The sequence below is a fragment of the Panthera onca genome, chromosome A1 (genome assembly GCF_046562875.1).
Source record: "Panthera onca isolate mPanOnc1 chromosome A1, mPanOnc1 haplotype 2, whole genome shotgun sequence".
In the NCBI taxonomy this organism is placed as follows: domain Eukaryota; kingdom Metazoa; phylum Chordata; class Mammalia; order Carnivora; family Felidae; genus Panthera; species Panthera onca.
This window is the reverse complement of record NC_138339.1, coordinates 17,520,403-17,539,754: the sequence shown is the minus strand read 5'-3', so window position 1 is coordinate 17,539,754 and position 19,352 is coordinate 17,520,403. Positions and strand designations below refer to the sequence as shown.

The following is a 19,352-nucleotide window of genomic DNA, read 5'->3' as shown; positions in this document are numbered from 1 at the left end:
TATTGGCAGAAATAAAATCCCATTAGAAGCAGTTTTCTCCTTTTTGCATTTATTCTAATTTGTCTCACTTATGTATGCTGGAAAGTCCATCAGGTACAAGACATTTAAATCATACCAAAATTCAAGGTATATTTACCCCTCCATTCTTTTTTTCCCTAATAAATAGGATTTACTTCAGAATTATAGCTAACTAATTAAAATTTGTGGCATTATTGCTGTGGAATATTTATGCTATCCTGCAAAATGCATTTTTTAGGCTTCAGTTATTATCAGACAAGGCTGTAACTTTATATACAAATACTAAAAAATAAAGATGAACACATGAACGTAAACTTAAGAGTCAAAATAACAGAATGCAGCATTTCCGTTTGCTGGTTACATTCTACTATAGAAGCACTTAAGCTCAGTCCTTGGCGAGGTTCCTCTTTGCTCAAGATCATGGAATCCATTTTTGTCTGTTTGGCTTTGAATATTAGGCATTTGGTACATAATGGGGGGTCCATAAAAAAGAGTAGCTTCTTGGAAAGGAGACTATTTTTCACCAGGCTTTTACGATAGACCACAATGCTTTAAGATTCTCTTCTCACATTTGAAACTTGTCGTCTGCCTGATTTCCCAGATTCAACTCTGAAAAAATTCTACAAATGCCCTATTTTATTTCTCTGAGACAGTGGTTCTTAAATGGAAATGGTGGTGGGCTCATGGTCATCAGTGGTTTTCTTTGGAACTCCATATGCGACCCTTTCCTCTGTCTAAATTCTAGCAGATGTCTTCCAGGTGAAAGGCATTACAGTAAAGGAGGGCTAAGGAACAGAAAGGTCACCTGTCAGACACAGGATGCAGCAGGAGGGCAGGGCAGTTTGATGTCTGGATGATAACTATAACAAATCACCAGAAAACAAACCAACCTAGTTTTAAATAAGTGTGAAAATACCTATTTGGTCTCTTTTTCATAGCATCTTAATGTATCTATGTACAATATATATACATACAATATAAAGTATAATATTTATATTTATACATTTTCATATTAGAAATTTTCATATTAGAAATGAATTGAGCAAAGTAAAATTTATATACAAATATACATAATTGCATATATATATATATATATATATATATATAATTTTCATATTGTAAATGAACTGAGTAAAGAGACATCTGGTCAAAAACAGGACAATACAGAATGCATATGAATTAAACCTAGGCATTTATCTAGAAAATATAAGCATTATAAGGCAGGCAGAAGTCTTGTAACTGAAAGCATGTGCAACCAGGCCACTGAGATGGCAGAGATGAAGAATCTTAGTTAAGAGACTTGGAATTGAAACATCAAGAATCTGAGCTGAAGAGGGGAAAAACAGATTGAAATAATAGAGTGTCAGTACTCATGCATGACTAAACAGCAGTAGCAAAAAAATGGAACTTGCCTGTTTTGCAACCATTTCCTGCCAAGGGTCAGGAAAAATCCTAGATTGTAGTTAAGTTTAAATTAGCAACAGAGCAAAGCATTTTGTAAGTCAATAGTGGCCAGAACAGATAAAATGTGGATGTATATTCAGTTTATGATTTGGATGCTAGACTTCGTTTTGGTGCTTGATATTATATTTGTTATTCATATATGCTGCTTTATTTAAGAAACACCACTATCAAAGACACATGGATTTAAGACAAATGCTCTGCAGTCTCTCCCAAAAACCATTGGCTATACGCTGGAATTTGGTATAAAATTTATTCATAATTTTACTTGCAACAAATCCAGAAGGTTTTAGTTATTTCACTATGAATAAATATAAATATAAATTAGTTCTATACTTGGACACAAGGGCAGAAAATGAGTAGGGTACGTAAATAGGCATATATACTGCATGATTCACAATTGTAAACTTAATAATTTATATATTCATTCATTCATTCATTCATTCAGCCAGTCATTCAACTAGTCAGCTGTTTGACACATTCTTATTGAGCTCCTTCTAAATGGCAGAGACTGGAGTAACTCGTTGACAAGGGAGATAAGGTCCCTGCAGTGGCAAAGCTTAATGAGATCTAAGTGAAAAAAATCTGTGGCTGAAATAATTAAGAGGAATCCTGAGAGATGAAAAATAAATAGGAGGAGATACTTTGTGTGTTTAAAAAGTAAAGTAACAAATTTATTTTAGAGAATAAAGAGAAGAATGGAGAAGAAATTAGCTTTATTTAGAAACATCACACTTAGTGTAACCACTTAGTTTTTTAATATATGTATATATGTATATGTATATTTGTCTAAATTGTCTAACACTTTCATTCTCTTTTAAAGATAGAATTCTTCTAAGTAAATCATGTCTGATTTGGTTGACTTAATGAATGATGACCATCTTTTAGAGCTGATACATTGTTCTTTAACCATATTCACAATGTTGTATAGCATTTCATTAAATGGCTGTTACCATAGTATATTTAATTATATTCTAACCATTGAACATTTTGAGTGTTTCACTTTTTAAGAGATATGTAGGTTTGTTGGCATGTCTTTACTCCTGAATCTAGATAAAATCATTTTCTTGTTGCAGACTATCATATCTCAGAAAACACAGTGTAATATTTATCTTTTATTATTGTTTTCCCTTAAGGTGTTATTAGAACAGCTTTGCCAAACATGGACAGGGAAGTCAAAGAACAATACCAAGTCCTCATCCAAGCCAAGGATATGGGCGGACAACTAGGAGGGTTAGCCGGGACGACGATAGTCAACATCACCCTCACTGATGTCAATGACAATCCACCTCGATTCCCCAAAAGTACGTTCTTTCTATTGAGTTTAAATTGGTGCAGTTTAAAAAACAATTCTCACATTTCATTGAATGTTGCAGAAATTATAATAATTTTTCAGACACTTTTCGTCTTTAGGAAATAGAAGCCAATAGATAAAAATGAAATGACTTAAGAATTTCATTTTCCATTAGAATCATGCTCAGTATGACTTTAATATAAACTAATACAAGTCAGTAATTGAACAATGAGTCTTATGTTGTTGATTCCTGTTAAAGTAAAATATTCACGATAGGTTGGAATCTTGCTCTAATTTTTTTACCTGAAAAAGTAATATAAATATGAATATTCCATTTTAATTTAAGACTCGTATTTATGACAAATGTGACACCATACTATTTGCTCTATTATGTAATTTGCCTAAGAATTCTCTGCCTTCTCCTTACCTATTATATTTGAATCATTTCCATATGCTTTCATGTAAGTATCAGATGATATTCCAGTGATGCTATTTACATTACTTTAGTCTTATTTTAGTTTTGCAATAGGTGAAAATTGCTACAGTTTCTATGATAATAGAATGTTTCACACCTGTATTTTCTCTGTAACTCTGTGCTTCTTATTGAAAATGAATACTTCTCACTTGTGTTATATCTCGTTTTCTTCTACAGTATTACATTTAACACCAATCAGTACCTGTTCGATTTCTGGTACATTTTCAAGGATTAGTTCAGTGTTCTTAAGACTTAGAATACAAAAACTGAAAGTCTCTGTCACTGGTTACACAAGGAACTTGATTAAATCCCTAGATACACATTTGCGTGAACAGTTTATAAAACCAAAACAAAATGATTTTCCTCTTTCAATCCCAGTAGGAGAGTTTGAGTTCATCTACCAAAGTATAAAACACTGAGAATATTTAACTAAATGGATATTTTATTCCTTTAGCTGAATTCATTTTCATATTTTACTACTTTATCATTTTCTGTTAATATCATTAACATATATTTTCGTATGGAAATATTTCACTTAGTGATCAGAAGGTCCAATGGCAAATGTCATGAGTGGCAATTAGAAGTCATCATACTTAAGCAAATGAAATGTCCGTGACAAATGGTGAGTATGTAATGTGCTATAATTAATAACACAGAGAGTCTTATGGCAACACTTTTCCTTACTTTGCTATTAAGGGAACCAGATAAAACATAAATATTAAAGAAGAAAGAAATAGTGCATTTGATTCTCTAATATTTGACATTAATAAAGAATATATTCCCAACTTGAAAAGTACTGATTATTTTTATTTTTATTTCTTTTATTTCTTTATTTTTACTTCTGACATATGACAAGCTGTAGAAGCTAAATGAGGGGGATAGTTTGGGAGACTACTCTACTTTTATATAAATGGCATCACTGTGAACGTGGGCCCTTCCTGTTTTGTGTTTTGTGCATTTAAAATATGTTCCTTCTAGCGAATAGGAAGTAGCAAAGATATTCTTAGGTAGCATCAATATTCTCATTCATGAGGATTATAATGATGCTCTTCAGATGAAGGATATAAAACCCAGCCAGTGGAGGATACAATTTCTGCTGGTATGGATGAAGGGTGATTTGTAAAAAATTGGGCAGGAATCCAGATAAATAGGCTGGAGTACAGGGAAATAAAAATATCTCCATGAAAAAGAGGCTAGATTATACTTAGGAAGCCAAGATAGTGTGCTCAGGTCCTGCTGAAACAGGACGATCACATCTAGAACTTACCCAGTGAAAAGAGAACCTGGATAAAGCAATATGTTTGCTTGGGATTTATTCAAAGTTGAATATGTAGGTCTGAAGACAACCAGCAAGGAATGTAGGGGATAAGTCCACTAGAATTTTCAGAATATTTATATGTCATGTCAGGAACTTTATCTTATTCCTTATTCACAACAACAGTTCTGTATTTTCCACATTGACTGTTAAAAACAACAACAACTGAGGTGTAGGAAGGTTAAATAACTTGCTTGAGATCAGCAATTTAAGTAGAGATTTTTTTCTGAGAAGTTCAGACTCCTTCTAGTTTAACATAATGTTAAAATGAAAAGTTTTCTTTTCTCTTATCTGCCCTCTAAAACCATACTTTTTAAAACACTTACAAAAAAGTCACATGACATATGTTGAATTGTCACCATTCCTGCACAGAGAAACAAGAGGGCAAAAGAAATATACTGAACAGGTCACCATGATAAAATTATTTTCTACTTGTATTACATGTATTTTTGAACTATAGTCTCAAAGTATAATGGGTGAGAGATATTTTTGAATCATGAGAAAGAAAAGGGTTTTCAGATTTTGCATGAATAAGAAATTAATCCCCTTGAAATTTTACATGCCATTGTGTCAAGCCCTTTTTACTGTATTGTCATTTCGAATTACATCCTTGAGAGGAAAAGACAGAATACAGGTCTAAACAGAAAAGCCATTTATTTAGAAGTCAATGCTCTTTTTGCAAGAATATTTCTCATGTGCAGCAATTAAGCTGCAAGTGTGACATAACATTACAAACTGAAATGATAATCTTTTCAACCTTAAAAGTAATATATATATATATATATATATATATATATATATATATATATACATATATATTCTATACATAAATAACTTAAAAGAAAATCCCCACAACTAGCTGCATTTATTCATGCCTGATAAGCAATTATTCTGAAAAAAAAAAAGAACAACAACTTCATTCAGATGAATTTCATGAGCTACAATTGCTCATTGTTTAAAAATTTCAGAAGATAATTTCTTAAAATTTAATCATAATTTGTTTGGGCTTTGTGTGTGTACGTATGCATATGTGACACTGTTAAGTACCCATCACCATCCATTTCCTTCTCTAAATCTGTTAGAGGTGAAAAAAAAATGGAATGACACACGCATTTGTATCATGCATGTGTAAGCAGTTTGCTGGTTTATTGTTGAAAAATACATGGTTCCTGAGATATCAGAACTTCCTGCCAATATGATATGATGATGGTGACAATGATATTGACTAGTAAATTACTGTGTGTCATCTACTGTGCACAGTGATTTGCATATATATTCCCTTCTTACTTTTATAATGACTTTATAGTATTTTCTCAATTTTAGAAATAAAGTAGCAAGGCGCATTATTAAGAAAAGTTGCTATAAGTTAAGTTTTTAAAAGTTAAAAACTTGTTCAAGATCATGCAGCCACTAGGTGAGAGAACCAAAACTTCATCTTACGTAGTGACTTCAGGTCTCTCGTTTACATTCTCCCTCTTGAAAGACAATTTGCCTTTGATACCTGTGTGTGATTTAAAATGTCCTATAGATAACCCAGAAAACTATCCAAAGCAAATATGGAAATGGAAATAATACCTGACATGTTAAAAGAGCTGTACCTGTAGTCATATAAAGGCAAAATATTTTCTTTGCAAAATCTTTTCCATATACTTATAAAACTACCATCTACCATAGCCAAGAATATCTGCAAAAGATCTCTGTTAAAATAATCTACAGGAAAATGCTGATGGTTTCCATTACTTGAATTTTAAATGACAAAACCATCTAACAAGCTGATCTAAATAATACATTATGAGATCAAATCAATTAAGTGATGTGGTTAATTCACATTAGGCAAAAATATTCATGCTTCTCCCACTTGGTCTCTTTCTTCTGTATAATAATTTTGTAATGAATGTGAGATCAGCCTTAGTGAAATAAAGCAGTCCATACAGAACATTGGATGAAAGAGATACGTCATTTATAGGAAATGTAAAGAGGTATTTTCTTCTTCTTTCTTTTGAGTAAGAGAACTCTGTGTAAGGTAAATAAGTTCAAATGTGGAAAATAGGACATTGATAATTGTTCTAAGAAAAATTCTTAAAAGTAGGTAAAACTATTTTAAAGAAATTCTATTTTAAGAAGATACCTACCAAACATGTTTATATTGACGGTTGATAGCTATAAGTATTTTGATTTGGATAATAGTCAATAAAACATTATTTGCACAATAATTACTATATAAAATATATAGTTGTATCCATATATAGTTAGTTAATTTAATGAATAAGATATTTGCAAATACTAGACTTCACCCAGGAAAAGTTGTTATTGTCCTCAAATTAACAAAAAACAATGTAAGTAAAATTAAAGTATTAAATACATCAGCCAAAATGTCTACTGCACAATGAATAATGTTTGATCTTGTTTACATGAACTATAAGGTAATGACTACAGATCTATGGATAAAAAGTATGTATATATATTTCTATTATACATTCATGATATAGAAAGACTATAGACTGCCAAGGTCAGTTATGAGTTATTAAAGAAAAACAAATGCTGATAACTATACATTTATTTAGTTTAAAATATTTAAGTGTTTAGTTAAAATATATTTCATTTTTTCATCCTGTTATTACTTTTCTGGCATCCAAATTAAGACTGTTTCTTTTATTATTTTGAAATGTATAATATAGGATTGTTTATTTTTAAATACATGTTTATTACAATATGTAATTTATAAAGATTTTCATTAGAATCAACATAAACCCAGTTATAACCAGTTGGGGGAACAAAGTCTATTTCTCTTTACCATTTAGCATCCTTAACTTGGAAAACTGTAAGCTTCTAGAGTGAAATTTTCTTGTTAAAAATTTAATAAGCCTTTAAAAATAAAGGGCTAAAACTAATTGAATTTTGACAGTTAACTCAGATCCAGCCATAGAAAATATACCTTTACATTCTTCCAGGTTTCCAAGGGGATTGTCATGGGGCTGAATGAGGTAAATCAAACATACAAATTCTATGATTTAAGTTTATTTATGCAAATAATATACAATCTGAAAGTATACATGTATACAATATGACAGTTCATGACTTTGTGTATATTTTGTAGACATCAATTTTTATAGAACTATCTAAATCAGATAGGTAGAAAGATAGATAGATGATAGGTAGATAGATGATAGATAGATAGATAGATAGATAGAATCTCAGAATCATTAAGTAACACCACAGAGAAAACATTTCCTGGCCTTTGAGTACAGAAAAGGCCTTCTGCTGCCCAGTGTGTGTGTGAATATGGAAACATTGTGAGGAACACTTCATTGTTTTCACAACCCACCCTGTCACTGCCAGACATGAATTGTATAGAACTCTCACATCCCAGCTTATGTGGAGACTCCGACTACTGGCCCACCTCCTACCTGCAGGTCAAGTGCAAATAATGGATAACACCATAGCATGCTCCTAAGTTTTCTCTCTAAAGGTGAAACAAAGGCCAAATTTCTGCTTTTAGCACTATCTCCAATATGTTATCTTAGGTGCGGGGAAAGAGAAAATGGTGACAAGTACTCTGAAAAATGTACTGGAAGAAGTATGGTCAAAATAATGGGTCTTATGTGAAATCCACTGCTTAAATGAGGATAACGTCAGCCTCTTTCCAATATTTGGGATTGAGAGGGTGGTTGGGTCAGTTTGGTTTGCAAGGTTAACAGTATAATAACATATTATTTAGTACAGAAGCTTTCACTATAAATACAAGTTGAGGCTTCTTGAAAACAGGTGAAGGATTTAAATAGTAATACAAGAAAGCAACAATATATGAATGGGTCGACATAAAGTCATGTTTGTTTATGTTTCTCAGATTTAGTACTGGTGCTGATTCAGTATCAATGTTAGAACATGTTTTAATTCCCACAATTGAATTTTTACTAATATTTAAGTAATTTCCACTAGATAACACTTTTAGAGCATTTTCTGACAAAATTTTTCCCTAGTCTAGGGCTCTAAGGGGATTGTTTATTTCCCAGAGGCCTCTACAGTAAGAAGAAAATGTAAATTTCGGAAATAATGTTTTATATATTATTCATATTTAATCAAAAATTATGTAGATGCTATCTATAAATACATGACTTTTTATATCAGTACCTCCCAAAGATATGAATGCAGATTGAAAAATAGACAAAGAGGTCTTTGGTATTGTGGGATGCATAATATGCGACAGTTATATATTACCCATATTCCTAATTTATGTATGTAGACATGCTTTTATATGTGTATCTCTGTATGTGTATGTGTATGTGTGTGTGTGTGTGTGTGTGTGTGTGTGTGTAGAACTCCTCACTTGGGTGGGGGGATATTTAAAAAGCATAAAATAAAGAAATTGTAAATCTAAGACTTTGGAAATATTACACAAAGAACTTTTATTACCTGGGTCTCATAAAAATTGTAGGCGTGAGTGATAAAAATAGTCATCATATTTGATGGCTCTATTTCTATTTTTGAAAATCAAGCTCAGCTATAATAAAACTAGCTTTTTACTTAAGTGGAACAAACACTTCTACTTTAATTCCCAAATGACTCCTTTGTCTACTTCAATAAAAACAAGCAAGAGAGAACTATTTCCTGACGATAAGGCATGCAAATGATGACTTGAGTTGTATTCACCACAGTGCTCCCAATAGTTCTTAAATCTTATTTGCCCTAAGAATCCCTTGAGATCCTCTGTCCCTGTGATGGAAGTTGTTTCAAGTGACATAGCTTGGACCCAGATATCTGAATTTCAAACAAGTAATCTGGTAAATTCTAAATCATCTACAGTGAATAATTTGAAAATCATTGGTTTACTGTGATGAAACAATTTAGAAGGCATTTTCTTTCTTTCTTTTTAAATATGTTTTAGTGTTTATTTATTTTTGCAAGAGAGGGAGAGACAGAGTTCGAGCAGGGGAGAGGCAGAAAGAGAGGGAGACAACAGAATCTGAAGCAGACTCCAGGCTCTAGGCTGTCAGCACATGGCTCGAGCTCATGAACTGTGAGATCATGACCTCAGCCGAAGTCGGACACCTAACCAACTGAGCCACCCAGGCACCCCTAGAAGGCATTTTCATTATTCCTTAAATAGAGGTAATGAGTTAACTTTTGTATATCATTAGAGTTATTTTTATCCATACAAGATTCTATTCCTACAAGCATATTTAGGTAAAATCTGAATATTAAAATTTATTCACTTTACACTATTTTGAAAAGCTTTGTGTTTTTGTTTGTTTTTGTCTTTTACAATTAAACACTCATATACAGTTACACATCTTGCTTTAAAGTATTCCAAAGAGCCTACAGATGTCAGATATGGATGCTTAGAGGCTAACACAGAGCTGAATCCCTTTGAATGCAAGCTCAGTGAGTGAATGCAAGCTCAGGCTTCTCCAATGAGAAGGGAATGGTTTCACTAGACTCCAGGTAGGCAGATGTAAGCAAACAAAAAATAGTTACCACAATTTTAAAATAATTTGTCGTCACTATTACTGTCACATTAGTATCACATTAGGCTTTGTTAATGAAAGCATGAATCTTTTTTTAAGTGATGCTGAAGGTTTTGCTGACTTATTTGGTCCTTTTCACCATGTGGCAAAGGGCACAAGATTGCAGCCTGGTTGCTCCATGGCCCCGCTGCCTGATTTGCAAAAGAACTAAGCTTTTGAGCTACAACTTCTGTAGGTCTTTAAGAAATCTGACTTTTAGTTTTAAATTATTTTGTGAACCATAGTAAATAATGTTTAAAACTGAAATGGTATTAAAAGATACCGTGCTTAATCTTACCAATGTTATTAACAATATCTAAAGACCATGGGACTTATAAATATTTAAAATATTTGTCAGCATTCATCTGTGCACTTTGTAGCTCACCTAAGAGTCCTTTTTTTTTAATTCAAATCCTGGAGAAGTGGCTTGAATGTTTTGGCATCATATAATCCACAATTCAGATGTGAGATTTTACCAATGATGTAATAAAACTCTTAGGTTCTGAAACAGACAAGTCAGGTAATGAGCACGTTCTCCCATTTCCACTTTCCAGCCCTCCTGCAAAAATAGGAGAAAAATTCCTTTTGTGACATTTCCTGTCAGTCAGAGCAAGTAAATAGATGCCAGCAACCGAATTTATCAGATTTAAGTAATAAGAAAACCCCTAAGTCTCTGGGTGCAAAGCATACCTATCTGTTACTTCCTTGTTAAATCTTCAAATTCACAAGCCCTTAGTTTGCTTTTCTGCATTTTCCCTCCCAGGCTGCATCAGCCAGTTCCAAGACTTTTTCCAGGTGGTACAGTTGTATTACTCTTTATGGCCTATGGTGATGATTTTAGTGTGGACAGCAGCTAATCCTTATTGCACATGTACTATGTAAAGTACATTAAAGCTGCATGTTAACTTCTTTAATCCTTATGAATAGGTTTTGTTTATTTACACACATTTAAAAGAAGAAACTGCAAGAAAAAGAGATGGTAAGAGGTGGGGCCAGGTACTTCGTAGTTACATGTGCAATGCAGCAGAACACAATTGGGCACCATATTAAAGCTGTAATTTTTAAATATGAATGTTTATGAAAATATAGGTCACTGCTTCCTACACCAGAACCACCGGGTAAAAGTGAGAACGCTTAAATGTGAACATGGGGCATTCTATCTACTTTTCCACTAATCAAACTGAAAAGACATTCTCTCCAAGACTGAGAGTATTTTTTATGTTTATAAGATTTGTAGAATAGAGAGAGCCAAGGCTTTGGGAAAGGTACTGATGGAAAGCTTAGTTTCACCATTAAGTCACTGGGGCCTGAATGGCTAAATAAACTCTCGCTATCTCATGTTTTTACAGCATCAAATTAAGATAATAAATAGGGGGACCATATATTGTGGTTTGCCTGAGACAGCTCCAGTTTTCACATGTGGCCTCAAATTAATTACAAATAGTGATTGCTTTTGCTCTCAAAAGTGGTTCTGTTTGGATAGTAAATTAAGTAGGCATCTTAATAATAATAGAGCTTCTGGGAGGATTAAGTAAAATAATGCAGTTGAAGTATCCAACAGTGAGTGTTTTTTTTCCTCCTCCTCTCCTCCCTCCCACATTTTCCTTCCTCCCTCTTTTCAACCTTATCCCCATTCCTTCTTTGTATCTGTCTCTTCAACTAGAGTATAGGCTCATTTTATACCATTTCTTTGTGTCTGTTGCTTCTCCTTTATCAGAATTTCCCATTAATGTATGATCAAACATGTATTGAAGAGAAAAGTAGCTCAAGAAATAGCTCATGCCTGTATTGTAGCTGAATTTACCACCAGGAAAAAAAAAAATCTTAGGACTGATTGTATAACTTTTATATACATGAAAAAATCAATTTCAAGATTTCTAACTCCACGGAAATATTTAGGAAGTGAATATAAAATTCCATCACCAAAATAGTGTTATCTTTACCCATGAACATTTATAATGAATATTTTGATTTAAATACAATTTTCTGATTTCATTATACTTTTTAACCCAGAGAAAACACAGTGGCAGGATTATTAAATTAAAACTAACATATGACATCTCTAGTTGCTTAATACCACCTCAAGCTTCTAATACACAATTTTTCTAACACTGGTGACAATTTTTAATTTCTAATGTGAAACATTCTAGATTCAACATTTATTTCACATGGTTTAAATTCCTCTTTTTCATGTGTGCCTCTCATTGGTCTTAACATTTATATAGGCAAATAAATCGAACTTCTTTGGTATTTCTTTGTGAGAGTGAAACAGAATATAGGCAATAACCACGGACACCAAACATTTTGTACATAAGAAACCTAGTTTGTTAACAAATATCGACACAATTAATTATAGTATTTAATGAATGTTTAATTGATTGCTAGTTTTATTGAAGTGTAAGTGCAAAAAAGGCTATATCTTTTTTGTGTGTCGGTACAAAAAGGATAAAAAAATTTAACGACTTCCCTCAAGCAGCTCTGTGTATAATGGGGAGATTAAGTTAATGGACAATTATACTACTTGAAATAAAATAAATGATAGACTTATGCACACAATGACACATAAATGTATAAGATGGGCATCCAAATCATTAGAGAATAGATTTGAGAGGATTTTGAAGGAAATAATATCCACATTAATTTCTGAAACCCACAGTAAGAATTAGCCAGTGGGAGAGCAAATGTTCGCCAAAATATTTAGATGATGCAAAAACATCATGTTTTAAAGGATTTTTCGTATAGAATTATGGGAAAAAATAAAAGTGAGAAGGCAAGAAAATGTTTCATCAAAAATGGCTTTAAGCTGCCCTTGAAAGAATGAAGAATTTATTTTTTAAATGTTTATTTATTTTTGAGAGAGAGAGAGAGAGAGAGAGAGAGAGAGAGAGAGTTCAAGTGTGAGCGGGGCAGAGAGTGAGAGGGAGACAAAGAATCCGAAGCCAATTCCAGGCTCTGAGCTGTTAGCATGAGGCTTGAACTCACAAAACTGTGAGCTCATGACCTGAGCTGAAGTCAGTCGCTTAACCAACTGAGTCATCCAGGAGCCCCAGGAATAGAATTTATACATAAAAAGAAGAGGAGTAGCAGGCCAGTGAAACAATTTAGGCATAAGCAGCAAAATAGGGAAGGCATAAGAAGTGTTCAAATAATAAAATACATGAGTACAGAAAATTTTAAAACTTTGTCTACAAATATGATGCATGAATATGTGATGAATATTCATAAATAATATTTGTAGTTCAATGAATTGGATGCTTTGCAAGAATTAGTTTTGCCTAAAAAAAATGTTATAAAGGAAGAAACTTTATCAAATTTCTCTTTTCCAGACTACTCTCATAATGTTTCCAAAAAAATTCTTTTGAGAAATCAAATATTTGAGTAAATAATATTCACAGATGAATTTAGATTCCAAACATTTTTTCAGAAGCTTAGATAATAAGGTGTCATATTTATTAATAATTTTTAATAAAAATTCTAGTGTTGCTTATTTTTGTGAAATCAGTGGCTAATATCGCTGACAATTATCTATGTGCCATATTTTGTTAGATGAACAGAAATTACATAAGACAAAGACAAGAGCAAGGTTTACATATTTAATGGAGGTTTTAAGGGAATATTAAATGTACTCCATAGAAATGAATGAACAATGGAAAGTTACTGATGCACTTGAAATGTTGTGAACTCTTGCCAAGATCTCCATCATGTTTACTATTATGTAATGGGGATAGTGGTTATATAAATCATATATATTAAAAATACATATTTTTGAGAATCAGAAGCACTTTTAATTCTGGCAATCATTAAGTAATACAAATGGATTATGTTTCACAGTTCATTTGGAATTAGCTTGGTTGGGATTTCCAATGCAATCTCTTGAAAAAAAATGATGTTATAAAAAGCAATTCATTTTGCAAGGAAATACAGATATGTGTTAATTGGATCTATAATTTAGCAGAACTATAGTATTAAACATAACAATGCCTCCTTGAAAAATTTTGTAGTGGAAAGCTGGGAGCTATGTAATAAGGGAGGGATTATTGGAAGAACAGAAAGAGATGGAATAAATGTCCTTTTCTTTCTTGGGTACGGAAGTAAAAGTAATTTTAATTTTAGAGCAGCATCCCTTTCTAAGAACCATCTTACATCTAATACATGCTCTTGTCTCTCTGTCTTCATTGATTTTACTCTCTAAGCATTGAAAAAGGAAACTTTCCCCAAGTCTATCCAACTCCAATTGACCCTTAATTGGGATTTGCATTCATCAGTCTTCCTGAAATTAAGAATAATTTGAATTATTTGCATTTTAAAAGAACTTATTTGTTAATCCAATATTGTCTCTGTTTGAATGACATTCAGGCAGTAAAAACAGGTGAAGTTTAGATCAGAGGTGCCACTTGATTGGTTCATCTCATGTACCTCAATTTCTTCATTGATAGAGTGGTTTGCTGGAGCTCGCTCTACTGATCCTCAAGCCAACTGTGCACACCTCCCATCTGTATTCAGTGATGTCACATTGGCTTGAAAGCAGGGATGCTGGGAGTTCTTTCACCCCAGAAACTGAGAAACACTGAAAAATTTGAGCTTACCCATATCTGTTCTCCCTCCCTACTTTGATCCAATTGTCAAACATTTACTAGAACGTCACTGACTGGGAATCATCATAATAGTATCTGCCTCATACTCTTAATGTGAGGATAAAATTAGTTACAATGGGAAAGTGCTTAAAAAAGTACCTGAGAATAGGAATCACTATACAAATAATTCCTTTGATTGTGACGATGGTGATGATGATGATGATGGCGATGGAGATGATGTGGTCTATTCTACTTAAAGAGTATCTCTTTTTAAAAAGTTCTCTCTTTCTGTCATATTGACACTCATAGATTTTCTAAAAGTTCATATATGTCCTTGCAACAGTCTTCTCAATGATAAAAGAAATGGAGTTTCTAGATAAAAGTGATATAAATGATCCTATTCATGCAGTGCAGCACAGAAAATAAAGTGCACGTGGGGGATGGCAAGCAGAATAGTCATAAGAAAGCCAGTTAGATAACTGGAGTGACACAAGACGAGTAGTGTGAATCAGTTAATCTGTGATGGTGGTACTGATGGCAGTTGTGAAAAATGGGAATATGTGGCTAGGTTCAAATGATTTTAGGAGCTAAAATGTCAGTGATATCAATAAATTATTGGGGTTTAATAAGAAGAGGCAGGGGGACACCTCAGTTGAAATTGGATAGAAGGGTGAAAGAACACTTACTGATATAAGAAGCTAATATTGAAGTTTCCACTGGGAGCTAAGCTACAATGGATACCACATGACCAAGTATGGTCCCAGAAACAAAATACAGAATTTACAATAGAAAGTCAGGATGCATTTAAGATTCTTGAAGCCCTCAATCACAGCGAGGCTATTGTTGTGCTTTTAAAATACTATAGAGTGTGGAGTGGAGGGAGAATTTTGCACTGAGGATTTCTTCGCATAAAACCGCGCGCAGTTTCCATCTAATGAAAATAAGAGTGGAGCTACCCTTCCCTTGCCTCTCAGGTCTTGTGAGGGGAGCCTTCCTTCATGAAGAGCCAATGATAAAATCCAGTATATTTTCCCATATTATTTCAGAAAATGGGCAAAATCGAGGGTCTGAGGCTTGCCTTATGCTTAGGAACGTGAAAGTATCTTCAGAAAGAGCAGATACTGGAATAAGGCTTTGTCTGGGAGAGTAATTACATGACAACAAAAGGAGGGGTTAGGTGTGGAAGCTGAATGTCCAAGCCAGAGTCATTTTAAGTTCTGCCACAGAGATTTTCCTTGTAGTGAGAATCTGTGTGTGAAATGGATTGTTTGGAGATCCAGAGCCTAAGGGGAATGTTACATCAAAGCAGAGGCAATGCCTTTGTCTCGGGTATGTAGTGGGAGAAGCTCCCAAGAGCTCCCAAAAGAGCCATTAGAGCCATTACCTTTAATCCCGGAGAAGCAAAACCTACCTATTCAAGTGAAAACAGCCCCCAAAAAACTAGCTTTGTTGCCTCTTATGAGGTAAAAACACTTTTGCAAAGTGGATGATGAGACAGAGGGAAGCCTGCCACACCAGTCATATCCCCAAAGTCCCATCCGTTGCTGGCCCAGGTGGCCTTGTCGGCAGGGAGGCAGACAAGAGAACTCTAAATTTTGTATAAGGATTGATGTAATAATTAATAATTAATAAGTTGAGAATTTCTCATTTCAAAATCTAAAATTTGTAAGATAAAGTGAACATAGGACTATTATTTAGAGTTGAGCAAAAACATCATTGATTCACCATAGTCTCATCCAAGAAAAGAGAAAGCTTACCCTCGCTGAATAAGGTCTAAAGGAGCAGTGGAAGACAAAGAAAGGAAACACGTTTGGGTTTTTTTTTAATGTTTTTTTAATTTATTTTTGAGAGACAGAGGTAGAGCACAAGTGGGTGGGGCAGAGAGACAGGGAGACACAGAATCCTAAGTGGGCTCTAGGCTCTGAGCTGTCAGCACAGAGCCTGCCATGGTACTTGAACTCAGGAACCGTGAGGTCTTGACCTGAGCTGAGGTCTAACGCTTAACTAACTGAGCCACTCAGGTGCCCGGAAACATGTTTTTATTAAATGATGCATGTTATGCCTTTTCAGACTAGCAGAAATACTGATGTGGGATTGTTTGAAGGTTCAGGAAGCTGAACTGTCTCCTATGTGATATGAGTTCATTTTTTTTTTCCCCTGTAAAACAGGAGAAGGGTCGCCAATTAAGTTGGTCTTCAACTCACGCCAGTTCAACTTCACTTTACAATGGTGTGAAAGCGATACATATTTAGTAGGAACCGTGCTTTGAATTTTGAAATTTGAACTTTTCCCAGGCTAGCTGTATGTGGTATGATATTCACCTGTGATGCTGAACAGAGGCAGCGAGCTACAGCTTCCAGTCAGTCATGCGATCATGAGGGTGAACAACCGATAATACAGTATTCATAATTTACGTGAAATGGACAGCGCTTTGTTACAAAATAGGCTTTCTGTTAGGTGATGTGGCCCAAATGTAGTCTACTGTCATTGTTCTGAGCAGGTTTGAGGTAGGAGAGGCTAAGCGATGATGTTCAGTAGGTTAGGTGTATTAAATGCCTTTTCAACTCACGCTGTTTTCAATTTATGATGGGTTCATTGGGACAAAACCCCATTATAAGTTGAGGAAAATCTGTAGAAAAAAAGTAAAAAAAAAGTAAAAAAAAAAAGTCGGTAGTAAAGATTTGTGGAACATAGATCAGTGTAAAATAGAGGTCATAGCAAATAGTGGTAAGTTACCTTTGTAAATTTGTATGCTTTACAGCCAATCTGGAAAGTGCATTTGAGGATAGTGATGAAAATTTATAATGATATCTAGCTGACTGTTTCTTTTTGGTTTTCCTCAGTCAGTCGCACCTCCTTCTTGAGAAAGAGGGTAATTATCATTATCAAGGGTTGAGTTTGACCAGACTGCAGCAACAACATGGACAAGATATATAGGCCATAGATTAATATGATAATGAAACAACAAAACATGTTTTAGTCGAATGAGGAAAAAAGATCAACAGAAAAATGATAATGAATTAGTGGATGTAGAGAGATCAATATATTGATATTAACTAAAGGTAAAGTTATTTGTATTTGATATTAAAGTTGATGTTTACTGTCTCTATATCAGTATATGTTATATAAACAAGCCATAGTGGTAGTAACTGAACAAGCAAAATAGAAGGGCAGAAGATTAGGATAATTATTAGAAGGGCTTTGTCATATCGTTTCTACTATTTGGAATGTTTTCTAATAGCTTACCTCACAAATCCAACATCAGCCAGTTGACTTAGCTCAGGTTCTTAGCTTAAACGTCAGAAAAAGTGAACAGAATTGTGTAACTTTCCCTTAAAGCACTGATGTTACTTAGCAATTTTACTTCATTTGTATAATTGTTTAATTCGTATCTACCTCCCCAACCAGGTCATTAATGCCATTAGGATAAACATGGTTTGTTCTGTATTTTTTGTTTTATTTGTTTTTTCTTTATCATTCCATTGAGGAAGCTACTAAATGCTGCAGTTGATTCACTCATCAATAATCCGAGTTACTGGACGACTTAACTAATCTACCACCCAAAGGAAATTTAGACGGGACAATTCAATAATTAGCCCTAAATTTTTGTGCTGTGTATGGCTGCTCAGAGCTAGAAAGTTTGGAATGAATTTCTCGTATCTCTGAGAAAAGAAATATTTCTATTATTAAATAGAATTGATAACATTTCATAAAACTTATAAATCCATTAATATATTGTATATTGGGTTTATGGCAATTCATACTCATGGGTATAATTAATGAAAGTCTAGACTAGGCAATTATAACTTTTGTAAAAAATGAAGTAATTTGGCCAATAAAGTAAAGTTCTTGATTCCAGATACTTGACGCTTCCAAAAATTTGTTCATCCCAGACCCATCCTAAGAATGAGCAGGACTAAATATCTCTGTCACTACTGAGAGCTTCCACTTACTGTATGCTTAGTATGCTTGACTAAAATCTAGTTGGAATCCAACTTTGGTATCAGAATGGTTTTTTCTTGCGGACTATATTTCCGTTACTTTAATTTGTGCTTATTGAAAATACAGCTTCAGGCTTTTGAGGAAATAGAGGGCATAAAACATTCTTCAACCACCAAGATATTTTTACTCTTGAATCCTTCAGTTTTGAAGATATGGGGAAAGTGTTTCAGCTAAAATTAGAATGGCTTTTCAGAACTCTGTTAACACCTCCCTTTCTTTCATCTCCATATCTCTATAGGCAGTTTCCAGTTGACTACTGCAACTTTTACAGGAAAATAGTACAATACAGATATGGAGTTATCTAGAGAATTACTATTTGGAAAGCAACTAGTAATAATAGTTATTACTTAGGAGTTTCACTATTGTATGAGTGACATCACGATCTCATCATCATCACCATTATTATTATTCCAATTTTAGAGATCAGGAAAAGAAGGATTAAATATTTTGCACTAGGTCACAGGGCTAATAAGAAGGTATAACAGGTACATAGTCCTTTATCCTCATACAGAAATATTGTTTGCTTCCATTTCCTTTTTCTTTTCTTTAGATAAGGTGAAATCATTTTGTGTGCTATTACTATCTTTGCTTATGAAATTAAAACAATAAAATATTGAGAAAGAAACATTTTATTTCGATGTCATTAGATGGTAAGTCACATACACACAAACATGTGGGATGACTATTTGAACAATTAAATGTTTGAATT

General features: G+C 33.5%; 1 protein-coding gene across 3 annotated transcripts in view; it reads left to right on the top strand.

Moving 5' to 3' along the window:
- CDH12 (cadherin 12) overlaps positions 1–19,352 on the top strand; it is a 1,039,090-nt gene that overhangs the window by 952,703 nt on the left and 67,035 nt on the right. For all 3 annotated transcript variants that reach the window (XM_078444573.2, XM_078444569.2, XM_078444571.1), the window contains one exon: positions 2,616–2,783. In XM_078444573.2, the coding sequence (XP_078300699.1) occupies positions 2,616–2,783 (168 nt within the window). The remainder of the gene's footprint in view (positions 1–2,615; positions 2,784–19,352) is intronic.